This window comes from Puma concolor, chromosome A3 (genome assembly GCF_028749965.1).
Source record: "Puma concolor isolate L17-30 chromosome A3, mPumCon1.1.hap2, whole genome shotgun sequence".
NCBI lineage: Eukaryota > Metazoa > Chordata > Mammalia > Carnivora > Felidae > Puma > Puma concolor.
Window position 1 is genome coordinate 86116907 of NC_141669.1, and position 25943 is coordinate 86142849.

At 44.7% G+C, this 25943-nt stretch overlaps 1 protein-coding gene across 2 annotated transcripts in view; it reads right to left on the reverse strand.

The window, feature by feature from the left end:
- Positions 1 to 25943, reverse strand: part of TGFBRAP1 (transforming growth factor beta receptor associated protein 1) — a 62266-nt gene that overhangs the window by 26284 nt on the left and 10039 nt on the right. For both annotated transcript variants that reach the window (XM_086701447.1, XM_025932253.2), the window contains exons 2-4: positions 15693 to 16394; positions 5206 to 5400; positions 2750 to 2904 (exon numbers count right to left, since the gene is read on the reverse strand). In XM_086701447.1, the coding sequence (XP_086557573.1) occupies positions 2750 to 2904; positions 5206 to 5400; positions 15693 to 16380 (1038 nt within the window). In that variant the 5' untranslated portion in view covers positions 16381 to 16394. The remainder of the gene's footprint in view (positions 1 to 2749; positions 2905 to 5205; positions 5401 to 15692; positions 16395 to 25943) is intronic.

Sequence of the window (25943 nt, forward strand, 5' to 3'; positions counted from 1 at the left end):
CTGGGAATATGGGGTGAATTCGAGATCATTCTGAAGGTGTATTTCCAGGTCTGGATATACAAGGTTGCAGCAACCAGGAGACGGCAGGGAGCATGTTAGAAAGGAAAACACTCCAAATGAGAAACTAAGATGACGCTCGGATGACACCTGAGCAAGACGATGACTAATATGAGCCAAATATCGACTGGACATCGCCACTTGGTGAAAGGAGAGGCGAGGGAGAAAAGATCACACAAAGAACACTGCACCTTCCCATAAGAAAATGCTGCACACTTAACGTGTGCACATGTGTGTATGCAAAGAGGGGGCACTCCGATGTGTGGCCCACCTAGACACCCAACACGTCCACTGGGGCAGCTCCCGGGGCCAAGAGCAAGCAGGGCAGGGGCAGGCCTCAGAGTCTCCGGAGGTCTGATCCTGACCCTTCTTAGCCCAGCCACCCCACCAGGAGCTGATGCACAGGCTGCAGAGGCAAGTATACTCAGCACAGCACCAGTCCTGAACTGAAGAGCTCTCTTCTTTTTGCCTCTGCTGCCCCCTGCTGAACACTAGGAGATTGGTCTCACTTTCAAAAATCAGGAACACAGGGAAGGAAACCATCAACAAAATCAAAAGGCAACTGACGGAATGGGAGAAGATATTAAGTTAGTATCCAAAATCTGTAAAGAACTTATCACACTCAACACCCAAAAAACCAAATAATCCAGTGAAGAAATGGGCAGAAGACATGAACAGACACTTTTCCAAAGAAGACATGCACATGGCCAATAGGCACATGAAAAGAGGCTCAGCATCATTCATCATCAGGGAAATACAAATCAAAACCACAATGAGATACCACCTCCCACCTGTCAGAATGGCTAAAATGAACAACTCAGGAAACAACAGATGTTGGCGAGGGTGTGTAGAAAGGGGAGCCTCCCCTTTTTTTGGTAAACTATGAAGCTGTTTATTTATTTTTTCATTTTGAGATAGAGAGAGTGGAGGAGGGGCAGAGAGAGAGAGGGAGAGAGAGAATCCCAGGCAGGCTCCACACTGTCAGCACAGAGCCCAACTGGGGCTCAAACACACTGTGAGATCATGACCTGAGCCGAGATCAAGAGCCAGACACTTAACCGGCTGAGCCACCCACGTGCCCCAAAAGGGGAGCCTTTTGGCACTGTTGGTTGGAATGCAAACTGGTGCAGCCACTCTGGAAAACAGTATGGAAGTTCCTCAAAAAATTAAAAAGAGAACTACCCTACAACCCAGTAATTGCACGAGTAGGTATTTATCCAAAGGAGTGTTATCAACAATCATCAAATTATGGAAAGAGCCCAAATGTCCATCAACTGATGAATGGATAAAGAATTTAGTATATGTATACTATGGAATATTACTTGGTGGTCAAAAACAATGAAATCTTGCCATTTACAACAAAGTGGATGAAACTAGAATGTATTATCCTAAGCGAAATAAGTCAGTCAGAGAGAGACAAACACACGATTCCACTCATATGTGGATTATAAGAAACAAAACAGATGAACATATGGGAAGGGAAGGGAAGGAAAAGATAAAAACAGAGAAGGAGGCAAACCATAAGAGACTCTTAAATACAAGAGAACAAACTGAGAGGGCTGATGGATGGCCTCAATGGGTGATGGGCATTTAAGGAGAGCACCTGTTGGGATGAGCACTGGATGTTATACGTAAGCGATGAATCACTAAATTCTATATATGTTAACTAACTTGGACTGAAATTTTAAAAAGTCGGGAATAAAGAGGGAAGGTTCATCAATCTTTCAACATAGAAAAGACAGCCTCTTCACTTTGGTGAGCACAGCATAACATTTAGAGAAGCTGAATCCCTATGTTGTACACCTAAAAGTAACATAGCATTATATGTCCACTATACTAAAAAAAAAAAAAAAAAAAAAAAAAAAAAAAGCTCTCTTTCATACGTCTGGTCTTCCTTCATTTGACAGCATAAAGCAATTGAGGCCAGAAGGCATTACTTCACTCCACAACAATCACTCAGTCATGTGGAAATCTGACTGCTGGGTAACCATCAAGGGATCATGATTAAGTCACGAGAACTTTTCATGATCAGTTTCCATATTCAATGAAGCATACACACACCCTACTATGTTTCATTATTTTCAAATATGTAGAGTAATGTGAACTAACTAATGACTGACCGAGAAGCAATTTTTAGGGAACCTGATTCCACTGGATGTAAGAATACCTTATGATCCTTGGATTGGTTTTATTTATCATACCAACCACATTAAAGCTGGTGCCTCAAGGGCATTAAAAGTGTCCTTCTATGGAAATTAACCAGATGGATTTCTGCAGTCTTAGGTAGTTTATGAGCATGGCTCACAAAGCTTTTCCTATAGTTTAGATAAACCTAAACTTTTAAAATTCAACCCCATCCCAACAAACACAAATTCTAAATTAGGAGACTAATGAAGCTGATGTTGCCTCTCTGAAGGCCCACAGAAGAAGAAAGTTGACTAGAAACACAACGTGTTATATACGTCAGACACAGGAATTACTCGGCCTCTGTTAGCAGTGAGACCTTGGTCCAGCTGTCCGACTGCAACTTGCCTCCATATCTGTATGATGTGAACGGGCTGAGGAAGTAAACTAACAGACATGAAAGCAATCTTGCGGTGCATCGGGAGGGCCGACGTACGTTAATGAAATCTGAGTGTTTCTTAACTGGTGGCTTGGAGGCATGCTTTCTTGTAACCAGCTAATTACAAACCTGAAATTTTTCTTTTGGAATGTTCCTCCGGGCTCCTTTGGCTAAAACCAAAGCCTCTTCCACTCTACGGCTTGCTAGAAGATCCTGTATTTGCTTTTCCAGGGGTAACGGAACCAAGATGTAAACTCCTTTACTTGTGGCGACAATCACTCTTCCTGGGAAAAAAATCAACAGTGTTGGAAAGAGAAAGAACACACGCTCTTCCCAATAGGATCGTTACCGATCTGATGACTGATTTCATCACAGTTCTCTCAACACAGAATCCCTTCAGAAATTATCAATTACAGTGCTTCTCTTTTCTTCCTCACATACTGCCAATGGTCAGAAAAAGTGGGGGGCGACACTAATACCACATTTTCAAAGTACGAGACAGGCTTTTTTGCTGTTTATTCAAAAGTGTGGGTAAATGTAAAATCAGTTGAGTAGATACATAACAGAAAGCCCAAAGAAGCTGTACAGATCAATTATGGCAAATGATCAGTGAAGATTATGATATCCTTCCCCTAAAATGTTTTTTAAGACTTCTTTTCTTTCCATGATAGTTTATAGGAAACTAAAATTATACGACACAACATTCTGAACCGTACTTCATACTCACCTCCCACCCTAATACGCCCAGGTCTTGGCGTGACCTCAATCATTTCCTTGCAGCCCCGTGAGTTCACCTGACCTGTGGCCAACCCCATCACCCATCGCCCTCGTTTTATTTGGGAGACCCGGTGCAGACAGTCCACAAAGCTAGAGCTGCAAAGCAAGTTGCGCTCCAGCTCCAAAGCCTTGAGTTCCGCTCCCGTCTGGAGATGCTCTTGAAGCAAACCATCACCTGTCCGCAGCAAGCAACAGAACGATCTTCTCTTCGTGTCTGAAGGATGACTGGGTATCAGCCAACCCTTCTCTGATCCTCCGCTTTTCTCTCCCGGGAACCCACTGTTCCATTCTGGCCCCGCTGCCTGAAGGCCTCATCTTTCCTTGCCTGGATTACTGTCACATCTTCCTAAGTCTTTCCGCTCTGCTCTCTTGTCCAGATTATTTGCCTTCTATATCACGGCCGAAGTAACGTTTCTCATACTCAGAGGAGATGCTGTCCCTTCTCTGCACTGGGGTCCCCTTTCCCAAGGAGTCTCCCCTTGTTTGCGCCTACGGTGGGTTATGTCGGCAGCCTCTATGTGCCTGTGACCCCATGCCCACCTCTGCCACTCGATGTACACGGCACCGTGACATTGTTACGAAACACGCATTCCTGATGCATGTGTCAGGGCCCCCGACTGGATATGCCATGCTTAATGTGGAGGCCGAGAGTCTTAGTAAGTTTATATCCCCAGCATCCAGAACAGGAAGGGCGATGTTTGGTGAGCTAACATCCTTAAGTGGCACATGTAACATACAAATCTAGATCAGTTCCTGGTTTGAAGAAAATATCATACGAGGCATTCATAGGACGACTGGGGAAATCTGAACATGGCTCACTTTCTAAGGTGTGAAAATGGCTTTGTGGTTACTGCGCACTGAAGTATTTCGGATTAAATGGCATGATGTCTTTTACTTGTTTTTAAGTAGCTCAGCAAAATGTTTACAAGTGGTGAGTCTAGGTCAATGGTACATGGTGCCTCACTTTGTTTTTCTTTCAACTTTTCAGTATATTTAAAAATGTTCATAATAGGGGCGCCTGGGTGGCTCAGTCGGTTAAGCGGCCGACTTCAGCTCAGGTCATGATCTCGCAATCCGTGGGTTCGAGCCCCGTGTCGGGCTCTGTGCTGACAGCTCAGAGCCTGGAGCCTGTTTCGGATTCTGTGTCTCCCTCTCTCTGACCCTCCCCTGTTCATGCTCTGTCTCTCCCTGTCTCAAAAAGAAATAAAACGTTAAAAAAATTTTTTTAAAAAAATGTTCATAATAAAATTTAGGAAAAGTAAAATAAATCCCTCGCCCAGCTCACAGCTGCACATGAGGGGAGGTCCCTCCCGACTGCCCGGGTCTGCCCCAGCCTGGTGTCATGCTAGGCCTCCTCATGCGTGATGTACTCCAGTGACACTGAATTGCCTGCATGTCCTGAAGCCCAGGGCTCCCTCTCAGCAGGCACCTTTCTCTCTACCTGAAGGTTCTTTCACACCAAATCTGCTCGGCTGACTCCTACTCATCTTCAGAGGTTTGGCTCAAATACCATCTCCTCCAGGAAGCCCTCCCTGATTATTTCCAGGAAACAATTCCTCCTCTGCTCTCCCAATTGGCCTTGCTTTGTGTTTATCAAGCTCTTAAACTGCCGCAGCTATTTGTTCAAATATCCGTCTCCCTTTAACCTCGGGGCCCCTGGAGCACAGAGACTGCACCATCATCACCTGTGCGTCTTCCAAACTTACCATGAGGCCCGGCTCCGATGGACCCTTAATAACGTTTACTGTAGAAATGTCACAAGAGGGTTGATAACGAAATTCCATTATGATTTCTGTGTAAAGTGGTACCTTCAAAATCCTGGAGAATGTGGCCCTCCTTAAAGGGCAGGGTCTGCTTTTGCTGCTGGTCCAACATGCTGTGCACCGTGATGAATTCGTTATCCAGAGCTATGACATACGGGAAGCAGATGGCTGCCCCAATCACGTTCTCCGACCAGTGCACGGGGGCTCGCTGAGATATACCGGCAACCGTGGCAAACATGCCTATAAAAATAGGAAGGGTCAGTCGGGCCTCCAAATAAGTACAGCATTTTTTCTGTCCGTAGACATGTCTGGACGCAGAACGCACACCACCCCCTCCTTCGTTATGTTTCAGGAGAGGAAGGATGATGTCCTACGCTGCAGGTGTGAAAACCCCTACATGGCTTCATTTTTGTGTAGAAAACCACCTCCCCCTGAATGTCTACCTTGTATTTACTTCTAACTTAAAATGAACTTAGGGGCGCCTGGGTGGCTCAGTCGGTTGAGCGCCTGACTCTTGATTTTGGCTCAGGTCATGATCCCAGTGTGGTGGGACTGAGCCCCGTGTTGGGCTCCGTGCTGAGCGTGGAGCCTGCTTGAGATTCTCTCTCTCTCCCTCTGTCCCTCTCCCCTCGCTTAAGCTCTCTTTCTCTCTCTTTAAAATACAATTTTAAAAAATGAACTTGAAAAAAGTTTACATATACCCACACGAAGGTATATAAAGCACATGTCGTCACCTGTGGGGAAAAAGTTACCTCCAAACAATTTAAGCAGCTTCGCAAGCTCACTCTCATATCCAGTCTTCCAACTGGCTTGCATCTCTAAGTTACAGCTCTTCCTTGTCAAATGAATACTGAACACTGTCACTCAGATATTTATTGAGCTCCTACTATGTGCCAGGCACTCCACAAGGTGTCCCATAAGGAGCGGGCCCTGCTCAGAGCTGAAGGCTACTACTGGACATACATACTCTACAATGCAGGGAGAGAACCAGATTTGCACTTCGAGACAGACTGCTGTTAAGTGTTTGTAAGTTCCACGTCAAATGACTGCTTATCTGTCTTGTACATAAAGCACCAAACTAGCCATTTCTAAATGAGCTACACATATACAGTCCACAGATACTGGGTTTACCAAAATTAATACATTCACGAAGGAAAGTCAATTCATTTTAACTTGGTTTTCAAACGAGTTGACATAAAACACCTTTAAAATAGCATGCTGGTGCCTGCAAATCGTCAGCTGCTACTGCAAACGACAAATGGTTTCTACTATACAGGATGGAGAGAGGGCAGGGGAGACACAGGAAGAGATCTGGAGACAGCTTTAAGATTAAGGACAAGGGGAAATATCTCAACTATACCATATGAGCAAAATTCCTAAACCCATGAAATCGTCAACTCACCTAAATTTTCTGTAGTTACAAAGACTGAAACATACTGCAGCCAACCAAGTACAGACACAGCTCTGTTCCTCTAAATTAGGCGGTTCCTGAAAATGGGTATCACGCAGGACCCACAGGGGTGTATGCGCCCTGCTCTCAACGGACACCCGCTGAGGCCCTCCATGAAGAACGACACTGCTCTGAACACTGCTGGACCCTGCTTAACATGCTACTTATGGGCTCTGGGCAAGTGGTAGCAAGAACCGAAACTCTGACAAGAGGATAGAACACTGGGGCGCCTGGGTAGCTCAGTGGGTTGAGTGTCCAACTTTGGCTCAGGTCAGGCTCTTGGAGTTCATGGGTTCAAGCCCCATACTGGGCTCGCTGCTGTCAGTGGAGGGCCTGCTTTGGATCCTCTGTCCCCCTCTCTTTGCCCCTGCCCCACCTGTACTCTCTCTCTCAAAAAAGAAATATTAAAAAATTATTTTTTTAAAAAAGAGGATAACACACTAAGCCTACTGTGTGTGTGTGTGTGTGTGTGTGTGTGTGTGTGTGTGTGTGTGTGTTATGTGTCCCACGAAGGAGTTACAACGGCCTAAGGTAAACCATTCTGACCTTACATATTTCCCTTTGACCCTTCAAAGTCTCCAAAGATCATTTTGAAAAAGACTAACTCAGGGCGCCTGGGTGGCTCAGCCGGTTGAGTGTGCGACTCTTGGTTTCAGCTCAGGTCATAGTCTCACGGTTTGTGAGTTCGAGCCCCACATCAGGCTCTGCACAGACAGCGTGGAGCCTGCTTGGGATTCTCTTTCTCTATCTCTTCCACTCCCCCTCACACTCTCACTCTCTCTCTTTCTCTCTCTCTCAAAAATAAATAAAATAAACATTAAAAAAAAAAGAAAAAGACTAAACATAGAAAGAGAGGCTATAAATTAGTAATTCACAAAAGACAAAAAATGCAAATGGCTGATAAATTCATAAAGAGATTCTCATATTCATTAATAACCAGGAGCACAAATTTAAATGAAAAAAAAAACAAGCAGTCAAAAAACAACTTTTATCCATCAGATTGACCAAAGGTAACAGACTGATGACACCAGTATCGCTATAAGGAAAACACACTGTGGAGAATAATTTGGCATTATCTACCAAAACTGAATATACACTTACACTTTGTTTTATTGAAAAAAATTTTTTAATTATTTTTCTTTATTTTTGAGAGACAGAGAGAGACAGAGCTCAAGTGGGGGAGGGGCAGAGAGAGAGGGAGACACAGAATCCGAAACAGGCTCCAGGTTCTGAGCTGTCCGCACAGAGCCCGACGTGGGGCCCGAACTTGTGAACTGTGAGATCATGACCTGAGCTGAAGTCGGACACTCAACCGACTGAGCCACCCAGGCTCCCCTGAGTATACACTTACACTTTAATTGATTCTACTTTTAAATCTAGCGCCAATTAGTAAGTACCAAGATGGTCACTGCAATGTTTTTAGTAACAGCATAAAATTGAGTATATAACACATTAAAAGAATACGTGGCTCTGGCTGAGCGCATCACGCACAGAGAAGAAAGCTCGCCTATTAACTGTGGCTATGAAAAAAGGGCAAACACCAAGTAGCGGTTTCAATTCAGTGAGCTCTTACTACATGAAGCACAGAGATAGCTACCAAGTGACAGACCAGCGTTTCAAGGATTCACAAGTGGTGAAGGGGTACAGGGAAATTCGTAAAATAAAAATTACCACACAGGAGATAAAGACCAGGGCACAGAAAGGTGTAAAAAGCTTTCTGAGTGCTGACAGAGTTCAAGTGTAGACAGAGCCCAGCGATCAAACAGCAGCCTGCACCAGGAAGGTGACCGGGACAGGGGGCAGCAGTGGGGGAGGGCATGTGTCGCCAGAACAGGGTGAACCCTGTCGGAAAGTCAAGTCGGGGTTGGAATGGGACGTGCGGGCTGTAGTCAGGCTGAGCAGTAAAGCGGTAAGTAACAAAACGTGTTTGTCACACCTCACAGGTGCTTCGGAAGGCCAGCCTGGCAGGAGTGGGGACGGGGGCTGTGTGCAAGGAGTGGGACCCAGGGGAGGCCAGGCAGCTGCCCACCACCAGGATGGAGGCCTCGGTCAGCCCAGCACTAGGGCAAAACGGAGGGGGAAGTGACTTCCAGAGCTGAATCAGGGAACCTGGCATCTGACTCAGTGGGAACAAGACAGAAGGTGAGTCAAGGGCCACCATGCGGCTGTTGGCCTCGGGATTAACACGACCACATGGAGTCTAAAATGAAACAGAGATTAGGATGCGGGTAGGAGGCGATGTTTGCACTTCACGAACTCAAGGTCACAGACTTCTGGGAGAGGGGAGCCTGGGGTTCCAGCGCTTTCTCGGGCGATAGCAGCATGCTTCCTGAAGGGGAACAAATTGGTGCACTGAGCACACCCAAAGCCACAGCGGAATACAGGAGGACAGGAAAGAAACCAGAAAATGTCTCTGCAGAGCGCAACCAAGGGCTGGCTGCTCCTGAGGCTGGTGAGGCCCCTTTGATCTCAGCTCTTTCCAAAGCAGGTAAGAAGTCAGGAGTTCAGTGGAGACACGGAAAACTCCACCGAGAAAACTCAGAGCTAGAAGGCGGAACCGATCAGTAAGAGCCGTCTGCTACTGTCCCAGAGGTAGACGAACTTGGGACCGAAGGCACGGGGTTTGGCATTTCCAGTGTTTTACAGTAACAGAGAGGACATAATTACAGTCTGAACTGGCCCACCAGCTGCATCGCCCAAGTATTCAGCCAGCATTAAAAAATGCTGGAGAGAAACCCGAGGTGCAGAGCTCTGGGAAGCATGAAGAATCTGGAATGAGGACTTAGCTTTGGAGGAGGAAATTCAGTTAGCACTATCCTGACTTTTCGGTGTGTTGAGAGCCAGCCAGCTGAAAAGAACCCAAGGGGACAGGTGCTGGCACGCCACTCAGCCAGGCACTTGGCCAACATAACCCCCCGGAGGGACCAGCATACAGCGAGCCTGAGATGCTGCGAAACTTCCCGTCAAGTAACCGTGTTCTGAACAGCACACTCTCGTGGGAACGTGGACGGCAAGACGTGGTCCAGCCTCATCTTGGCATTAAATCCGGGTGACTGCATTTCCCGCTTACGGCTGGGTATCGCCCGACCTAGGAAGTATGCAGCGCAGAGGCCCTGACATGAATGTTCTCGAAATGAAAAGGGCAGAAACCAGAGGCCAAGAACAAAGGCTTCTACACACCCAAAAAGCAGAAGACATCACTAGAATAAAAGAGCAGAGCAAGAACTAGCAATTGAGGGGCCCAGGTCAAACAGCATAAGGTGCCACAAAACCACGTAGGAACAGAAGGCACTGTTATTAACACACACTAATTAATTATACACTTGCTAAGCAGGTGACAAATTCTACTGTCTCTACATTGTCAGAGTCAAGTGCAAATGTAACAAATGTGTAAATTGTACATCTTTTTAAAAAAAAGCATTATTTTCAACTTGTGCACCCTTTAAATGTCAGAGGGCCACCTTCTCTGAGCTGGGAGCGGGGAAGGGGCCACACGGAGTCAGGAGTAGCTAAACCGTCTGCATTTTCCAAGAAGGATTAGCAAAATACAGAGTTGAAAGTGACAGTGCTCAATCACAGTATGAAAATTTCAACCAAGTATTGCTGAAAATGGGAAGATGTAAGCTAACACAAAAAGGGAAGAGTGGTTTCTCAGGACACGGGGGGTGAGCACATACCGTCTTCAGGGAGAAACGACAGCAAAATGAAAATATATAGCTTTCACATGTTGAAAGGTGCATTTGCAGTCATTACACTCATTTATTTGAACTCAGTTTCTGAAGTCGCGTAACGATGGTGTGATGGCTATGCCGTATACAGAAGCTGTATACAGGTAACATATGAAAGCACTTACAAGTGACACTAGTCAAATGTTTTCACTATAAAGCCTTTATAACGGAAACAGTCAGCTACTGGTTTATAAGCAGGCAAGCACACTGACAGAACAAAACAGAAAATCCAGAGACAGGCCCAGTGGCATAGATTGAGAGTGCATTAAAGGCAGCTGCCTAAATCAGTGATAGAAGGTGGGTTCTGCCATCAGTTTGTGGACATAACAGACAGTCATACAGAAAAAGACAAAATTGAATCCATTCCTTATACTCTGCCTATAAAAAAAAAAAGGAAGCCATAAAAGTACTAGCAGAAAACATGGGTAAATCTGTCCATAACCGGAAGAGAAGGAAACCTCTAACAATGACTCAAAATTGCTTGGATTGGTGGTTCAGTGGTAGAGTTCTTGTCTAATTATGACTCAAAATCAAGAAGCAATAAAGTGAAAAACAAGGTTAATACATTTGATTATATAGAAATGTTGAAGAAAAGCTTTTATGTAGCAAAAACTGTAAACAAATATTTGAAACATACACCAGACAAGTTGGTATCTAAATAGGTAAAGAACACAAAATAAATGGGGAGAGAAAAGAACAGATAATTTCCATCAAAAGAAATGCAAATGACTCTTAAATGTATGAAAAATGTTCACTCTTGCTCCTAATAGGAGAAATGCAATTAACTACATTGAGATCCCATTTCTTATGTCCAGACTGGGAAAAACACAAAAGTCTGACAACATACTCCACTCTGTTGGCAGAGCTGAGGGGAAACAGGCATCGTCATATGTTGCTGGGGATAACAGAAAATGGGACGATCTTTTAAAAAAAATTTTTTTTTAATGTTTATTTATTTTTGAGAGAGACAGAGACAGAATGTGAGTGCGTTAGGGGCAGAGAGAGAGGGAGATACAGAATTCAAAGCAGGCTCCAGGGTCCAAGCTGTCAGCACAGAGCCCGATGTGGCGCTTGAACTCACGAGCTGTGAGATCATGACCTGAGCTGAAGTCGGAAGCTCAACCAACTGAGACACCCAGGCGCCCTAGAAAATGGGACAATCTCTAATCAAAGGAATATGATGATACCTAGCAAAAGTCACATGCATATCCACTTTGACTCAATGATCCTACTTATAGAAGGCATTCCCACAGATCCATCAGGAAAATACAAAAAGATAAGCCCTTATTAATACCATAAAACTGGCAAAAACCCATAGGCCCTAATAGGGGATTTAAAACAACCATGGTGCCCCCACACAACTAAGGAGCGTGCAACTGTGAAATGAGGAATATTTCTGTGTTATAGGGCAAAAGGATCTCCAAAATACATTAAAATAAAATAAAAAAGCCACGAAGGAGGGAGATGCAAATGTTTACACATCTGTTTGTATTTTTCCCTTAAAAATGAAAGGATAAACTCTAAAAATAAAAGTTACCTACGGGAGAAGAAGAAAGTAAGTGAAGGGGACAGGATAGCAGCTCTCTGAATATACCTTGCTGCATCCACCTGAGCTGGACCTTATAAATATTTACATGTAAAAATATAAAATAAAATAAAGCAATTCCTAAATATCCAAAGTAAAATAAAACAAATTAATCAAACTGTATATCCAGGTGGTGGCATAACCACACAGAGGGGAACTCTTCCAAGGGACTTTAGAACACAGTAATGTGACTGCACATTCCTGACAGGTTATATATGCCCTACCCTGAGGACAAAAAGAACTATAACAATCAAACTTTTTCCAGCCATTACACTATGGGAACAATGGTGTCAGTATTGTCATTCTGTTGTGTGTCCTGTGAGATAAATCAAAGGAACAGCCATGTCGGGCTAGGGGTTTACTAAGAGACAGATGAGGTCAATGCCCTTGCAGCCCTGAAGTGGTTCTATCAATAGGATCTCAGAATGGACTTTACCGTTAAAAAAATGCATCCTTCTAACCCTGTCCACTGAAGAGACCTCAAAACAATGCACAACAAGCAGCTCTAGCACCCAGACTGTGGTCTCTAAACATCAGGGGTCCTTAGAGAAATGGCTGAAACCAGATCTAGGGCAGGAAATGCACAAAATGAACCTGGAACCCCTTGTCACACCAGAAGGCAAGGAAGACATCAAAGTTCTAGGGTCATGTGAAGGGGGCCCAGCAGTCAACCTGGATAAACCCCCACCAAGCACAGATAGACTGAAACGTACCATATGGGTCTGAATCCATGAAGCGTAATGATACTTTTTAAAGTGTCATTCTGGATGAGAAGGGATCACCTTCTTGTTCTGCCTGTCTTACACAATGTACCTGGGGGCGACCAAATACAAGAAGTTTTTCCTCACTGAGGCAATCTAGTTAAGGTATGAAGGAGGAATGGGCAGAAACAGAATGTTGCCATTTAGCAACCGCCCCCGCCCCCGCCATGATTTAAGGATCTACATCTCACTCATCAATAGCTACTGACATCACGGAGAGAAAAAAAGAAACTACACAACCGTATGGAAGTCCTACCGCGAAGCCTTTTCTCTCCCCAAAACAAGCAATAAAAAACACTTGAATCTGATAAAACCTGTCATCCTAATTACAGGCTGGCAGGAAACATGAAGGTCAGCCTGACATAGTAAACAATATAAGGGGTTACAATCATCAGAATGCAGGCCGTGGGATGCTATAGGTGAAATGAGCCAACCTCTTCAACAAAAAATTAAGGAAAAATCAAAAGGGAAGGGGAGGGGACCTTAAGAGGACTCACAGACCAAGAGAAGCTTAACACATCAGTCAACTGCAGTATACTGGCCTCTTGCAGAGTCTGATTCAATCAAGCTGAAAAATAAACATATACTTAAAACATAAATTTATGTAGATAGGTATTTACATGTTTCTCTGCATATTTGTAACCAACAGGAGAAATATGGCATGCCTTGATATTTGATGATATTAAAGAATCAAAAATTAATTTAAAGAATTAAAAATTTTTAGGTATGTAATGGTGTTGTGGCTTTCTTTCTTTTTTTAAATTTTTTAATGTTTATTTATTTTTGAGAGAGAGAGACAGAGTGTGAACAGGGGAGGGGCAGAGAGAGAGGAAGACACAGAACCCAAAGCAGAACAGAGCCTGACACGGAGCTCAAACTCATGAACAGTGAGTGAGATTATGACCTGATCATGTCCCGAAGTTGGACGCTTAACCAATTAAACCACCCAGGCGCCCCTCTTTTTTCCTTTTTAAAAAAAATTTTTTTTAATGTTTATTTATTTTTGAAAGAGAGAGAGAGAGAGAGACAGAGCATGAGTGGGGGAGGGGCAGAGAGAGAGGGAGTCACAGAATCCGAAGCAGGCTCCAGGCTCTGAGCTGTCAGCACAGAGCCCGACGCGGGGCTTGAACTCACGGACTGCGAGATCATGACCTGAGCCAAAGTCGGACGCTCAACCTACTGGGCCACCAGGCGCCCCTCTTTTTTCCTTTTTTAAGTGACTTAGAACTACATACTGAAAGGTTTATAGGTAAAGTGCTATGATGCCCAGGATGCTAGGATAATCGAGCAGAGGAAACGGTCAGGTGCATAAATCAAACAACTAGCAAGGAATGGGTACATTTGAGTTCACTATAATATTCTCTTTACTATATATATTTATGTAGGCTTTCCATAATACAATTTTTTTTCATTAAAATTGAAATTTTTGTTAAAGAAGAAGGTGGTTGGGATAAAGAATTTTTTCCCAGAAAGTAAAAATTTGAGCTATCAAGTCATGAAAAGCCATGGAGGAATCTTAAATGCATACTACTAAGCAAAAGAAACCAATGTGGAAAGGTAACATGCTGTATGACACTCTGGAAAGATCAGTGGTTGCCAGAGGCTGGGGGTGAGGGGATGGACAGGTGCAGTACAGACAATTTTAAAGACAATGAACATACTCTGCATGGCACCATAAAGATGGCTCCATTTGCCCAAACCAATAGAATGTACAACTCCAAGAGTGAACCCGAATGTAAACGTGGACTTTGGGTGATGTTAATGTGTCAGTGTAGATTCATCCATTATCGTAAGTATACCACTCTGGAGGGGGATGTGGATAGTGCAGGAGGATGTGCACGTATGGGGGCAGTGGGCATATGGGAACTCTGTACTCTCTGTTCAGTCTTGCTGTGAACCCCAAATTTCCTTAAAAAAATAAAATCCGTTGGGGTGCCTGGGTGGCTCGGTCGGCTAAGCGTCCGACTTTGGCTCAGGTCGTGATCTCACGGTTCGTGGGTTCGAGCCCCGCGTCGGGCTCTGTGCTGACAGCTTAGAACCTGGAGCCTGCTTCGGATTCTGTGTCTCCCTCTCTCTCTGCACCTCCCCCACTCGCACTCTCTCTGTGTCTGTCTCTCAAAAATGAATGTTAAAAAAAAATTTTTTTTAATAAAAAATTAAAAAAAAATAAAATCTGTTTAAAAACGTAAAAATCAGCCAATGTACGCTCACTAGCTCATGACCTCAACTTTTGTTGTTACCAGAAAATATGTTTGTGCCCATCACCCTGAAATGAGACACCTACACCCAAACTATGGTTAGCGAGTACCAGCGGTCAGGGGACCCGCCCTCCCCAGCACCTGTATGTCCCAGACGCATACTAATGCTGAAATGAGCCATCCACGGCAGAAAGAAAGTACAAGCCACCCATGCCATTAACCGTTATGAGTCTTAATTTCGATTAGGCAGCACAGAGAATTAGCAAGGCCATACAACAGAGCCCTTTCCAGGAGCTAGCTACAAGAAACTGTGGTGGAATCACACTACAGTCGATAAAACTGGGGACAGAGCACTGAGGTTTTCGCATCTGAAAATGCCTCCGAGAGAGCTCAACTCCTCTTTATAAAGGAAAGTAAAAACAATCCACTGACAAAGCCACACACGTGAGAAAATCGTGTAAGGCAGGCTTACAGACTCTTATTTGGTAGTTATTTACTTTGAGGGATTTTCTCCCCGGAGCCACCTGCAGGCTCCTCTTTGGCACGAAATAAGGCTGGCTTTCCTTTATGACGGGCCTCCGTTTATTCCATTAACCCTCCATTCACAAAACAATCTAAGGAAGCTGTAGCAAATGCTGGTTACGCGGTTCTGTTTGCATCTTGCCACATATCCTCAGTGTTGCAAACACCCTTTACGAGTGTAGTATCTATCGTCACAGCTAACCGCTCCCTCTCGGATCTCCACAAGGGCTCACGGAGATACGGCACAGGGAACGGACAGACGGGAGGTGAAGGTTGGCGGGGGCTCACCCAGTCCTCCGGGGCCTGCCAGGAGGAACTCCTGTCTCCCGATCCTCTTGACGATGGGTCGCTTCTCGTCGCTGCAGTAAGGAAACAGGTCCTGGGCGACGCCCGTGTTGTAATTCAGGATGATGTACTGGGTGGTCAGAGCCAGGCACAGGAAGTGGCCGTCCACAGCCACGGCCAGGGGCTGCTCCGGCGTCGACACCTCCCTGACGATCTGAACCCGGTCCTCGTACACCAGGAACACCTGGATGGTCCTGCGCTTGACCGAGATGATGCAGACTTCCACGCAGAACGGGTCTCCGCTCACAGGGTTCTCGTTCAAGGCCAATGCCACGGCCCCTTTGATGCGAGCCCCCGAGGGGACAGGCTCCAGGCTCATCATGTTGACCAGGGTGATGGAGTTGTCACAGAGCACCAGCAGCCTGTTGAGGGCCGAGGCCGCTCGCAGCTCACTCACTGGCTTCCTGAAGCCCAGGTGCCGGTGCAGCTGCTTGGTGGCAGAGAACGTGGCCGTCCCTGCGGGCTGCGCCCTCTCCTCCAGCAGGAAGTGGTAGACGACGCAGTCACTGGTGCCCACGTACAGGTTCTTGCCACAGCACTCCACGCATTCGATGTGCCCCTGCTCCTTGTCACCTACCAGCAGCTCCCGCTCCACGGCAGAGACCAACGTGAAGGCCTTGGTGCTCATCATGTCTGCTGGCCGACCTGCGGGGAGAGGGAAGGGAAGGTTAATTCAGGGTAACGAACAATAAGCAGAACCATGGCAGGTCACAGGGAATGTACCTGATTCCTCAGTTACGACCTCAGTGAAAGGAAACCATTCGACACTGATAAGAAACAGTGCAGAGAAGAAAAGCTCTCCTTCCTGGTCTCCTTCCACCAGGCAAATGGGAGAGCCCAGCAGGAGAGCACACGCGTGTGCTCCTAACTGAGGCCATCCTGCCCATTCTCAACCCAGCTGGGATTTACACGGAGTTTCCTCATTGTTCTTGGGGGATGAACCTGCAGGCGGAAGACAAGCACACGTATTCACCCGGAGACAACACGACAGATATGTTTTCGAAAAAGGCAAAAATGATCCTCATTAATCTTCCCCTGAGCTGCTCTGGCCCCTTTTTAGCATTTAAGGGAATGGTGGGACGCAACTATGCCATGTGGTTAAATCCTGCCCCTCGGATCTTGTCAGGAACACGGAGGCAGGGACCACACCTTGAACTCCTCTGGGTTCTTCCCAGCACCCTCTCTGGCTCCCCGAGGAAACGTGTTCATGCAGAGTGGTAAAGACGTGCCTCAAATCTCCGTGTCTGGCAGGTAAGGAGGGGGGATACCTAGCAGGTTTGTGAGAAGGTCACTCGTCAGTTCACAGATGACTCCCCCTGCACGACAGACTGCCCCGACCTCTCAACCCTGCCTTCCTACTTCCTCCTCTCAAGAGGACTCTGGTTTCACGTGCCACAAAGCTAGGGGCAGCAGAAATGAGCGAGATGGCCTTTCCCTGATCTCTCGGCCAGTAGGAAGGCAACTCACACAGGGTCCCCGATCTGCTCAAGCAGGAAGGAGAAATCTAGTTCCAAAGTGATATACAGTCAGTTAGGAGAGGCTGGGTGGACTTTTCCATCACTCCACGCTGCCCAGAAGTAGGGCTGCCTCCAGACAGACTAAATTCCTTAATCCTTTGAGGCGTTCTAGCCAAGGCTGGAAGACCTCTGCAAACTATTCGAGAAAGAATGGAGAATGCTATGATTTCTCATACCCCCCCGTCTACAGGGGCAGCAACAGCTGCACTCCGGTCCCTTTCCTTGAGTCAGTAAAATCCCCAGGGAGGAGGGTATCTCAGGTCTGGGGATGAGGTGTTTCCACTGGACACCATCAGAGTTATCTTCCTGTCCCCTACTAGCTATGTGACCTTGGGAAAGTCACTCGGCTTCTCCAGGCCTCAGTTTCCTCTTTTGTAAAACGAACGTAATAATGGCACCTACTCCATACAGTATTTTGAGGTTTAAGGAAGTCAGCTCACACGAAATACTTCCTGTCTGGCACATGGCAAGTACTCAATAAAAGATTGTGATCTAATCTTTAATACATCCCTCTCAGAGCCCCAGCCTACTTTCAGTTTTTATTCTCCAAGCCGGGCACCAAGAAATGAAATAATGCTGTCTTCTGCCCTTAGCTACGTGTAACCTGTGTCCATCTCCTCTGAAGGATAGACTGAAACATAAGCCAGACACTCACTCCACACACAACCTCCTCCAGCCCAGGCAGTTTCATACTCGTTTACGCAAGCTCATCCTCACAGAGACTATGGAAAAGAGGCAAGAAAGTAAAGCACGAGGCTCAGAAGGCACCACAGAGAAGGAATCGTGTCCGTCTATCTGGGGCTGAGGGAACTCACAGGGTCCCAGGGACAGTCCAGGGTTGAGGGAAAAGTAGGCTTCAGTCTCTGACACCAACAGTTTTTCAACACTACCATCCGTTTGTCATGACCGAAAAGAACCACGAAACTAAACCCAGGCGATAATTTTTTTTTCCCATTTCAACACCAATGAATGGTAAGTCTGTGAAAGCTAAGTATTATGGAACACTTCTGCCTTCACTGACTCATTAATAAAGACTACCCTTTAAAATGGCAAGATACGGGCGCCTGGGGGGCTCAGCAGGTTAAGCGCCCCACTTCGGCTCAGGTCGTGATCTCACGGTTCACGGGTTCAAGCCCCGTGTCGGGTTCTGTGCTGAGAGCTCGGAGCCTGGCGCTTGCTTTCGATTCTGTGTCTCCCTCGCTCTCTGCCCCACCCCCCCCACCCGCTCCCACGCTGTCTCTATCTCTCAAAAGTAAACATATAAATAAATAAATAAATAAATAAATAAATAAATAAATAAATAAATAAAATGGCAAGATAGAGCGATTCTACTGTTTAAACTGTGAATTGTACCTTTCCCTTTGCAGAAGGAATGGGAAACAGGCCTCAGGCACTCAGAAGCAAGTTCCTCGATGTAACTCTTTGAAGCTGTAGTGTCCATACATAATCCTAGCCTGTCTTCACTTAGCACAAGGAATGAACTAAACACATCTGTGGTGAAGAATACAGGAAAACAAACACACACCTCATATTTAGTCTAACTACTGGGTGGGCAGAGAAGGAGGCAGGGGAGAGGCAGAGCTGTAAGAAAAGCATCTGGTTTATTAAAAAGTCACGGTTTTACAGTATTGAAGAAATGCAATAGTGTTTCACTACCTGGTAACTACAGCTCCTCAAGTCTTGCTAAAGTTCCCTACAACAGGCCTTTAAAAAACATTAAATGTAGTTTCTAAGAAGCGGGAGACTGATGTCAGCATCATGGTGGCTAAGATGTTCCTCCTTTTAGCCCCCTTTTTTCAGTAACAAATTACACGTCCATGCACAAAGGCCCCTTGGTGGGTGTTGGAAATCATTAAAAAAGAACCCAACAGAAATTCTGCTGCTGAAGAGCTCGGTGAGTAAAATGAAAAATGCAATGGGTGGGCGGGGGGCGGTGTGCCTGGGTGGTTCAGTCGGTTGAGCATCTGACTCTCGGCTCAGGTCACGATCCCAGGGTCATAGGATTAAGCCCTGCAACTAGCTCTGAGCTGAGCATGGACCCTGCTTAAGATTCTCTCTTTCTCCCTCTGCCCTCTCCCCCACTTGACCATGTGCTTTCTCTCTCTCTCTAAAAAGAAAAATGCAACAGAGCATCTGCAGTAAGGAGGACGGAGGCCAGAAAACGTGGGCTAGAGGTGAGGATTCTCAAACAACCCAGTTAGGGGAGGACAAGGAGGAGAGAATGAAGAGTGAAGAAAGCCTAAGTGATCAATAGGATTCCTTCAAAAGAACAAATACTGGAAAACCTGGAGTTTCAGAAAGAGAGAGAGGAAGGAGCACAAAATTATTTAAAGAAATAATAGCTGAGGATTTCCCAAGCCTGGGGAGAGATTGGGACATCCGACGTCACAAAGCAAACAGATCACCCTATTATCTCAATAAAAAAAGACACATTACAAATGAAACTGTCAAAACTTAAGGACGAAAGGAAGAACTCTAAAAGCAGACAGGGGAAAAAGCACTGTAACCTTCAAAGGAACCCCATTAGGCTATCCAGGGATTAATGCAAAAAGACACATTACAAATGAAACTGTCAAAACTTAAGGACGAGAGGAAGGACTCTAAAAGCAGCCAGGGGAAAAAGCACAGTAACCTTCAAAGGAACCCCATTAGGCTATTGAGGGATTTGGGACTTACCCCTCACAGGCCAGGAAAATCTTTCAACTGAGGAATGGACAAAGAAAGTGTGGTGTATGTATATACAATGGAATATTATTCATCCACGAAAAAGAAAGTAATCCTGCCATTTGTAACAACACGGTTGGATCTAGACGGCATCACGCTAAGTGAGATCACTCAGAAAGAGAAAGACAAATACTGCACAATCTCACTTGTATGTGGAATCTAAAAAAGCCAAACTCATAAACAGAGAGTTAAATGGTTCTTAGCAGACGCTGGGGGTGGGGGAACTGGGGAGACGTTGTTTAGGGCACAAACTTGGAACTAGGGGATAAATAAGTCCTGGAGAACCAATGCACAGCTTCCTGATTATCAGCCACACTGTATTATGAACTTCACAGCTGCTGAAACAGAATCACATGGGGGTTTACTGAAAGCTGAGAAAGTAACATTCTAATACTTACAAGTGGTTTATTCCTTTATGCAGCAGGGAAGTTTTCTCCATGCTCTCACAGGATAAACTCACTTAAAAATAGAAATCATGGGGGGGGCGCCTGGGTGGCGCAGTCGGTTGAGCGTCCGACTTCAGCCAGGTCACGATCTCGCGGTCCGGGAGTTCGAGCCCCGCGTCAGGCTCTGGGCTGATGGCTCAGGGCCTGGAGCCTGTTTCCGATTCTGTGTCTCCCTCTCTCTCTGCCCCTCCCCCGTTCATGCTCTGTCTCTCTCTGTCCCAAAAATAAATAAACGTTGAAAAAAAAATTTTTTAAATAGAAATCATGAAAACATAAACTATAGGCCATGCTTCTCCTTATTATCATTAAGTCCAACTTGCTGGGGTTGAAGTCAGAGAGATTTTAATTCACACTTTATTATGTGATCTCACACGGACTTGAAATTTCAACTTTCTGACAGAATGTCACCTTAAAAGAATGGTTATTAATTGAAAGATCAGGGGCGCCTGGGTGGCGCAGTCGGTTGAGCGTCCGACTTCAGCCAGGTCACGATCTCGCGGTCCGTGAGTTCGAGCCCCGCGTCAGGCTCTGGGCTGATGGCTGATGGCTCAGAGCCTGGAGCCTGTTTCCGATTCTGTGTCTCCCTCTCTCTCTGCCCCTCCCCCATTCATGCTCTGTCTCTCTCTGTCCCAAAATAAATAAATGTTGAAAAAAAAAAAAAAAAAAAAAAAAAAAAAAAAAAAAAGAAAGATCAACTTGTTTTTTAAGGTTTATTTATTTTTTGAGAGAGACAGAAAGAGAGAGTACAAGCAGGGGAGGAGCAGAGAGAGGGAGACACAGAATCCAAAGCAGGCTCCAGGCTCTGAGCTATCAGCACAGAGCCCAACGCAGGGTTTGAACTCACGGACCGCGAGATCATGACCTGAGCCGAAGTTGGACGCTTAACCAACTGAGCCATCTAGGCACCCCGAAAGATCAACTTTTTAATATTTTTTTCAAAACTGCACAGTACAGACCTGGTGAGGGAAAGAGACTTAAAAGTATTAGTACATTCATGGGCAACAGTTTAAATACAGATACCATTATATATGCAACAAACACTTCTCAGTGTACAACAACAGCAAAAAGGCACTCTTCCATTTTCCAGGAGTATCCCCATCTTATTAAGGAAGAAGGACGAGGAAAAGAAGCATGTAACAGTGCAAAGCAATATGTAATGACCAAATGAACAAAATTAAAACATTAGCAATGACTTTCCACCAAACTGAGGGCATACACACGCCACGGGTGACATCAGAATCCAAGCGAGCATCCTTATAAACACTAGTGGAAAAATACTAATTTTCTTGTGCAGGTGTACACAGAAAATTGTCTTTTAGCTCATGACTGTAGCCACTGGTGAAGGGCCTTCCTGCTTTAGCATCTTGCCTCGGATTCTTTAGGCTTCTTAAACCTCAGCTCAAGAGTGACAATCCCATTCTTTCTGCTACATACTGAGCTGGGCAGCAGAGACTCATAAGCCTCAGAAATGTTTTCCGTGTTTTTGACTTAAGACCCGTGACAACAGGTAGACAGGCTTCTGGAAGCCCAGGAGAGTTGATTCGGATGAGTTCATATGCAATGCAAGAGTACCGGCTGCGTTCTGCTTTCATGCACACTGTCTGTCCCATAAAGCAAGCACCGTGTCCATATGGCTCTCTTAGCAAGTTCTACCAAACATTTAGGAATCAGATAATACCAATGTTAAATAATAAATCTTCTGGAGAATTAAAAAAAGGGGGGGGTGGAGGGGGCACATATCCCACTTCATTTTATAAGCCAGTATAAAGTAGAACTGTAATATCCAAACCAGATAAGGACGTGGGAAGAAAGAAAATCCTAATCCTTCTCACTTATAAATCAACATGCTAAAGTATTAAATATTAGCACACCGAATACACACACAGTATGAATAAGATGGCATGTGATATTGGCTTAAGGTAATAAAATCTGTTGGTTTAATTCACATTTCCAAAATAAAGGCAAAAAGCATAGAACAAGGAACAAGACTATTACCATCTGTTTGGGGTAGATTACATCGCCCCAAATATGTTAAAGTCCTAACTCCCATTACTTGCAAACAGGACCTTATGTGGAAACAGGGTCCTTGCAGATGATCAAGTTAAGATGAGGTCATTAGGGGGAGCCCTAATACAATGTGACAGGTGTCATTATAAACAGGAAATCCGGACGCAAAACGGACACACATAGCGGAAAGACACGTGAAAACACAGGGAGAAGGTGGCCACGTATAAGCCCAGGAACGCCTGGAGCTACCAGAAACAGGCGAAAGGGCCTGCAGCATAGTGTCTCTCAGAGCCCTCAGACACCCGGACCTCAGACTTTTCTACCTTCCAAAACTGTGAGGCAATAAATGTATGTTGTTTATTTTTTTAAATTTTTTTTAATGTTTATTTATTTTTGACAGAGAGAGAGAGACAAAATGTGAGCAGGGGAGGGACAGAGAGGGAGACACAGAATCCGAAGCAGGCTCCAGGCTGTGAGCTGTCGGCACGGAGCCCGATGTGGGGCTCGAACCCACAAACTGTGAGATCATGACCTGATGCGAAGTCGGACACTCAACCAACTGAGCCACTCAGGTGCCCCTAATGTATGTTGTTTAAGCCACCCAGTCTATGGTCCTTGGTTACGACAGGCCCAGCAAACTAATGCACCATCTCTACTCAACACTGTGCATGGAGTCTTTGCCAGTTAAAAAGGAACAGTTGTAAAAAACTGAAAACAAAGACACAACACTATAAATATTTATAGATGCTATCATTGTTTACATGGAAACTCACAAATCTATTAGAATTACTAAAATTTTAGAAATGTCCTTTATATATATTATATACAATATGTAATGGAATATTATTAGTCAGCTGTAAGAAATGATATCTTGCCATTTGTGACAACATGGACGGACCTAGAGGGTATTATGCTTAGTGAAATAAGTCAGACAGAGAAAGACGAATACCATGTGATTTCACTTACATGTGGAACCAGAGAACAAAAGCAACCCTCCCCAAAACACAAAACACAGAGACAGAACTGTGAAACAAACTGGTGGTTGCTAGAGGGAAGGGGATTGGGGGGGATGGGCGAAAAAGGTGATGAGGATTAAGAGGTACAAACTTCCATTTACAAAATACATTAGTCAAGGGATGAGGAAGTACAGCATAGGGAATACAGCCAATAATATTGTAATAACGTTGCATGGTGACAGATGGTGACCACACTTGTCATGGTGAGCACTGAGTAATGTACCGAATTAAAGAATTGTGAAATCATTATGTTGCACACCTAAAACTAATATAATATTGTGTGTCAATATACTTCAGTTAAAAAACAAACAAACAAAATGGTGCCATCACGTTGAAATCAGGTGAGTTTTTTATAAAGTTAAACATGCATTTATCCTGTTATTCCACAATATTACTCTGAAGGTTTCCAGTTCTCTTGAGTATCTATCAGTATCTGCAAAAAGACTTTTATGAGAATGTGCATAGTAGCTTTATTCATAATAGCACCAAACAGGAAACAACTCAGTTTCACCCATTTGTACCCATTTCTATGTGGGGTGTCCACACAACTTGGAAGTAAAAAGGAATAAACAACTGCTAGGTAACAACACAAATGAAACAAAAAAAGTATACACATACCGTATGTTTTCATTTATATGAAGTTCAAAAGTAGGCAAAACTCATCTCTAGCGACAGAAATCAGAACAGTGTTTACCTTGGAGAGAAAGGGGTGACCAGATGGAAAGGGACACAAGGAAACTTTCCGGGGTGACAGAAATACTCAAGATGTTGTTTGGGGCATCGGTTACACAGGTATATACATTTGTTAAAATTCACTGAGCTGTACACTTAGGGTCTGTGTATGCAATTCCAGTAAAAATTCTCACAGGTGTGTGTGTGTGTGTGTGTGTGTGTGTGTAACTCAAAAAGCAGATTATAAAATTCATATGGCAGAGGAAGGGCAAAAAAAAGCAAGACACTTCTGGAAAAGATATGTAAGGAGACCTGACTCAACAGACAAAATGTAATGTAAAGCTATGGCTATTAAGATAACAGGGTACTGGTATGAGGCAAGCCTAAGAGAACAAGTCTGGGTGCCAGAAACTGACGTGCGCATACGTGCCCATACGGAACCATGAACTATGACAAGAGAGGCACTGTATATCATGGGGTGTATATAGAGTCTATACGTGTTCAGTGATCAGTGCAGGATAGCTGGATATCCACAAAGAAGGGAAAAAAAAAAAAAACAACTAGATTCCTATCGTATACCATGTATTGAAATTATTCCAGATGGATTAAGATACTTAGGTATAGATCTTTAAAACTTTGAGAGGTAAATATGGAAAACAATATGTTTCTGATCTTGGGGTAGGGAAGAATTTCTAAAATAAGATCTAAAAAGGGGCGGCTGGGCTACTCAGTCAGTTAAGCGACTGACTTCCACTCAGGTCATGATCTCACAGTTCGTTGATTTGAAGCCCCGCGTCAGGCTCTGTGCTGACAGCTCGGAGCCTGGAGCCTGCTTCAGATTCTGGGTCTCCCTCTCTCTCTGCCCCTCCCCTGCTCATACTCTGTCTCTCTCTCTCTCTCTCTCTCTCTCTCTCTCAAAAAAATAATAATAATAATAAATAAATATTTTTTTAAAAAGATCTAAAAAAAAGCAGAAACCCCAGGAAAAAAGTTTGTTCGCATTAAAATGTAAAACCTGTGTTCTTCAAAAGACACCCCAAACAAAGTGAGGAATTAAGATGGGAAAAGACCCTGATGTCACATATCTGATAATAAAAGATCCCTGGATGATACAGGGAACTCCTACAGAAAGAAAGTAACAGCAATCTCATAGACGAGTGGGCAAGACACGTGAACAAGCGTCTCACAGAAGAGGAAACATGGTCAACAGACATGAAAGAATGCTCAACCGGATTCATCATCTGGAGTTGCAAATTATAACTACCATGAGACTTCATTTTATACCCATGAAACTGACAGAACATTTGATATCCGATGACAGCAGCTGCTTGCAAGAACACGGAGCAATCACTCTCTACGTGGCTGGTGGAAGCTTCTAAACTGGCAAGACCATTCTGGCATTATGCAGAAGCCCTTGACATTGGGAGTAAGACGGGGACTCTACTTTTAGGCATATGCCCTACAGAATTTATGTTTACCACACCATAAGCAAGAACGTTGGGCTGCAATCTTCTTTGAGAGGGAAGCTGGGAACTACTCACATTCCCTGGACAGGGTGGAATACTCAACAGCTGGACAGCCAGAGGTGCAGCTACCCACAGACGTCGATCTCAAGCTCAAGGGCAAGTCGCCGAACACTCTACACTGAATGATAGACAAGGCTCTGTATGACTCAAAAACCTGACCATCCATCTAATAAAATGTTTAGGGTCTCAGCCCTACATAGTCAGACTATAAAGCAACGTAAGGGAATGATAAACACAAATCTAGGGAGGCTGCATGGAAAATTAGGATAGGCTGGGTTTCAAAGGT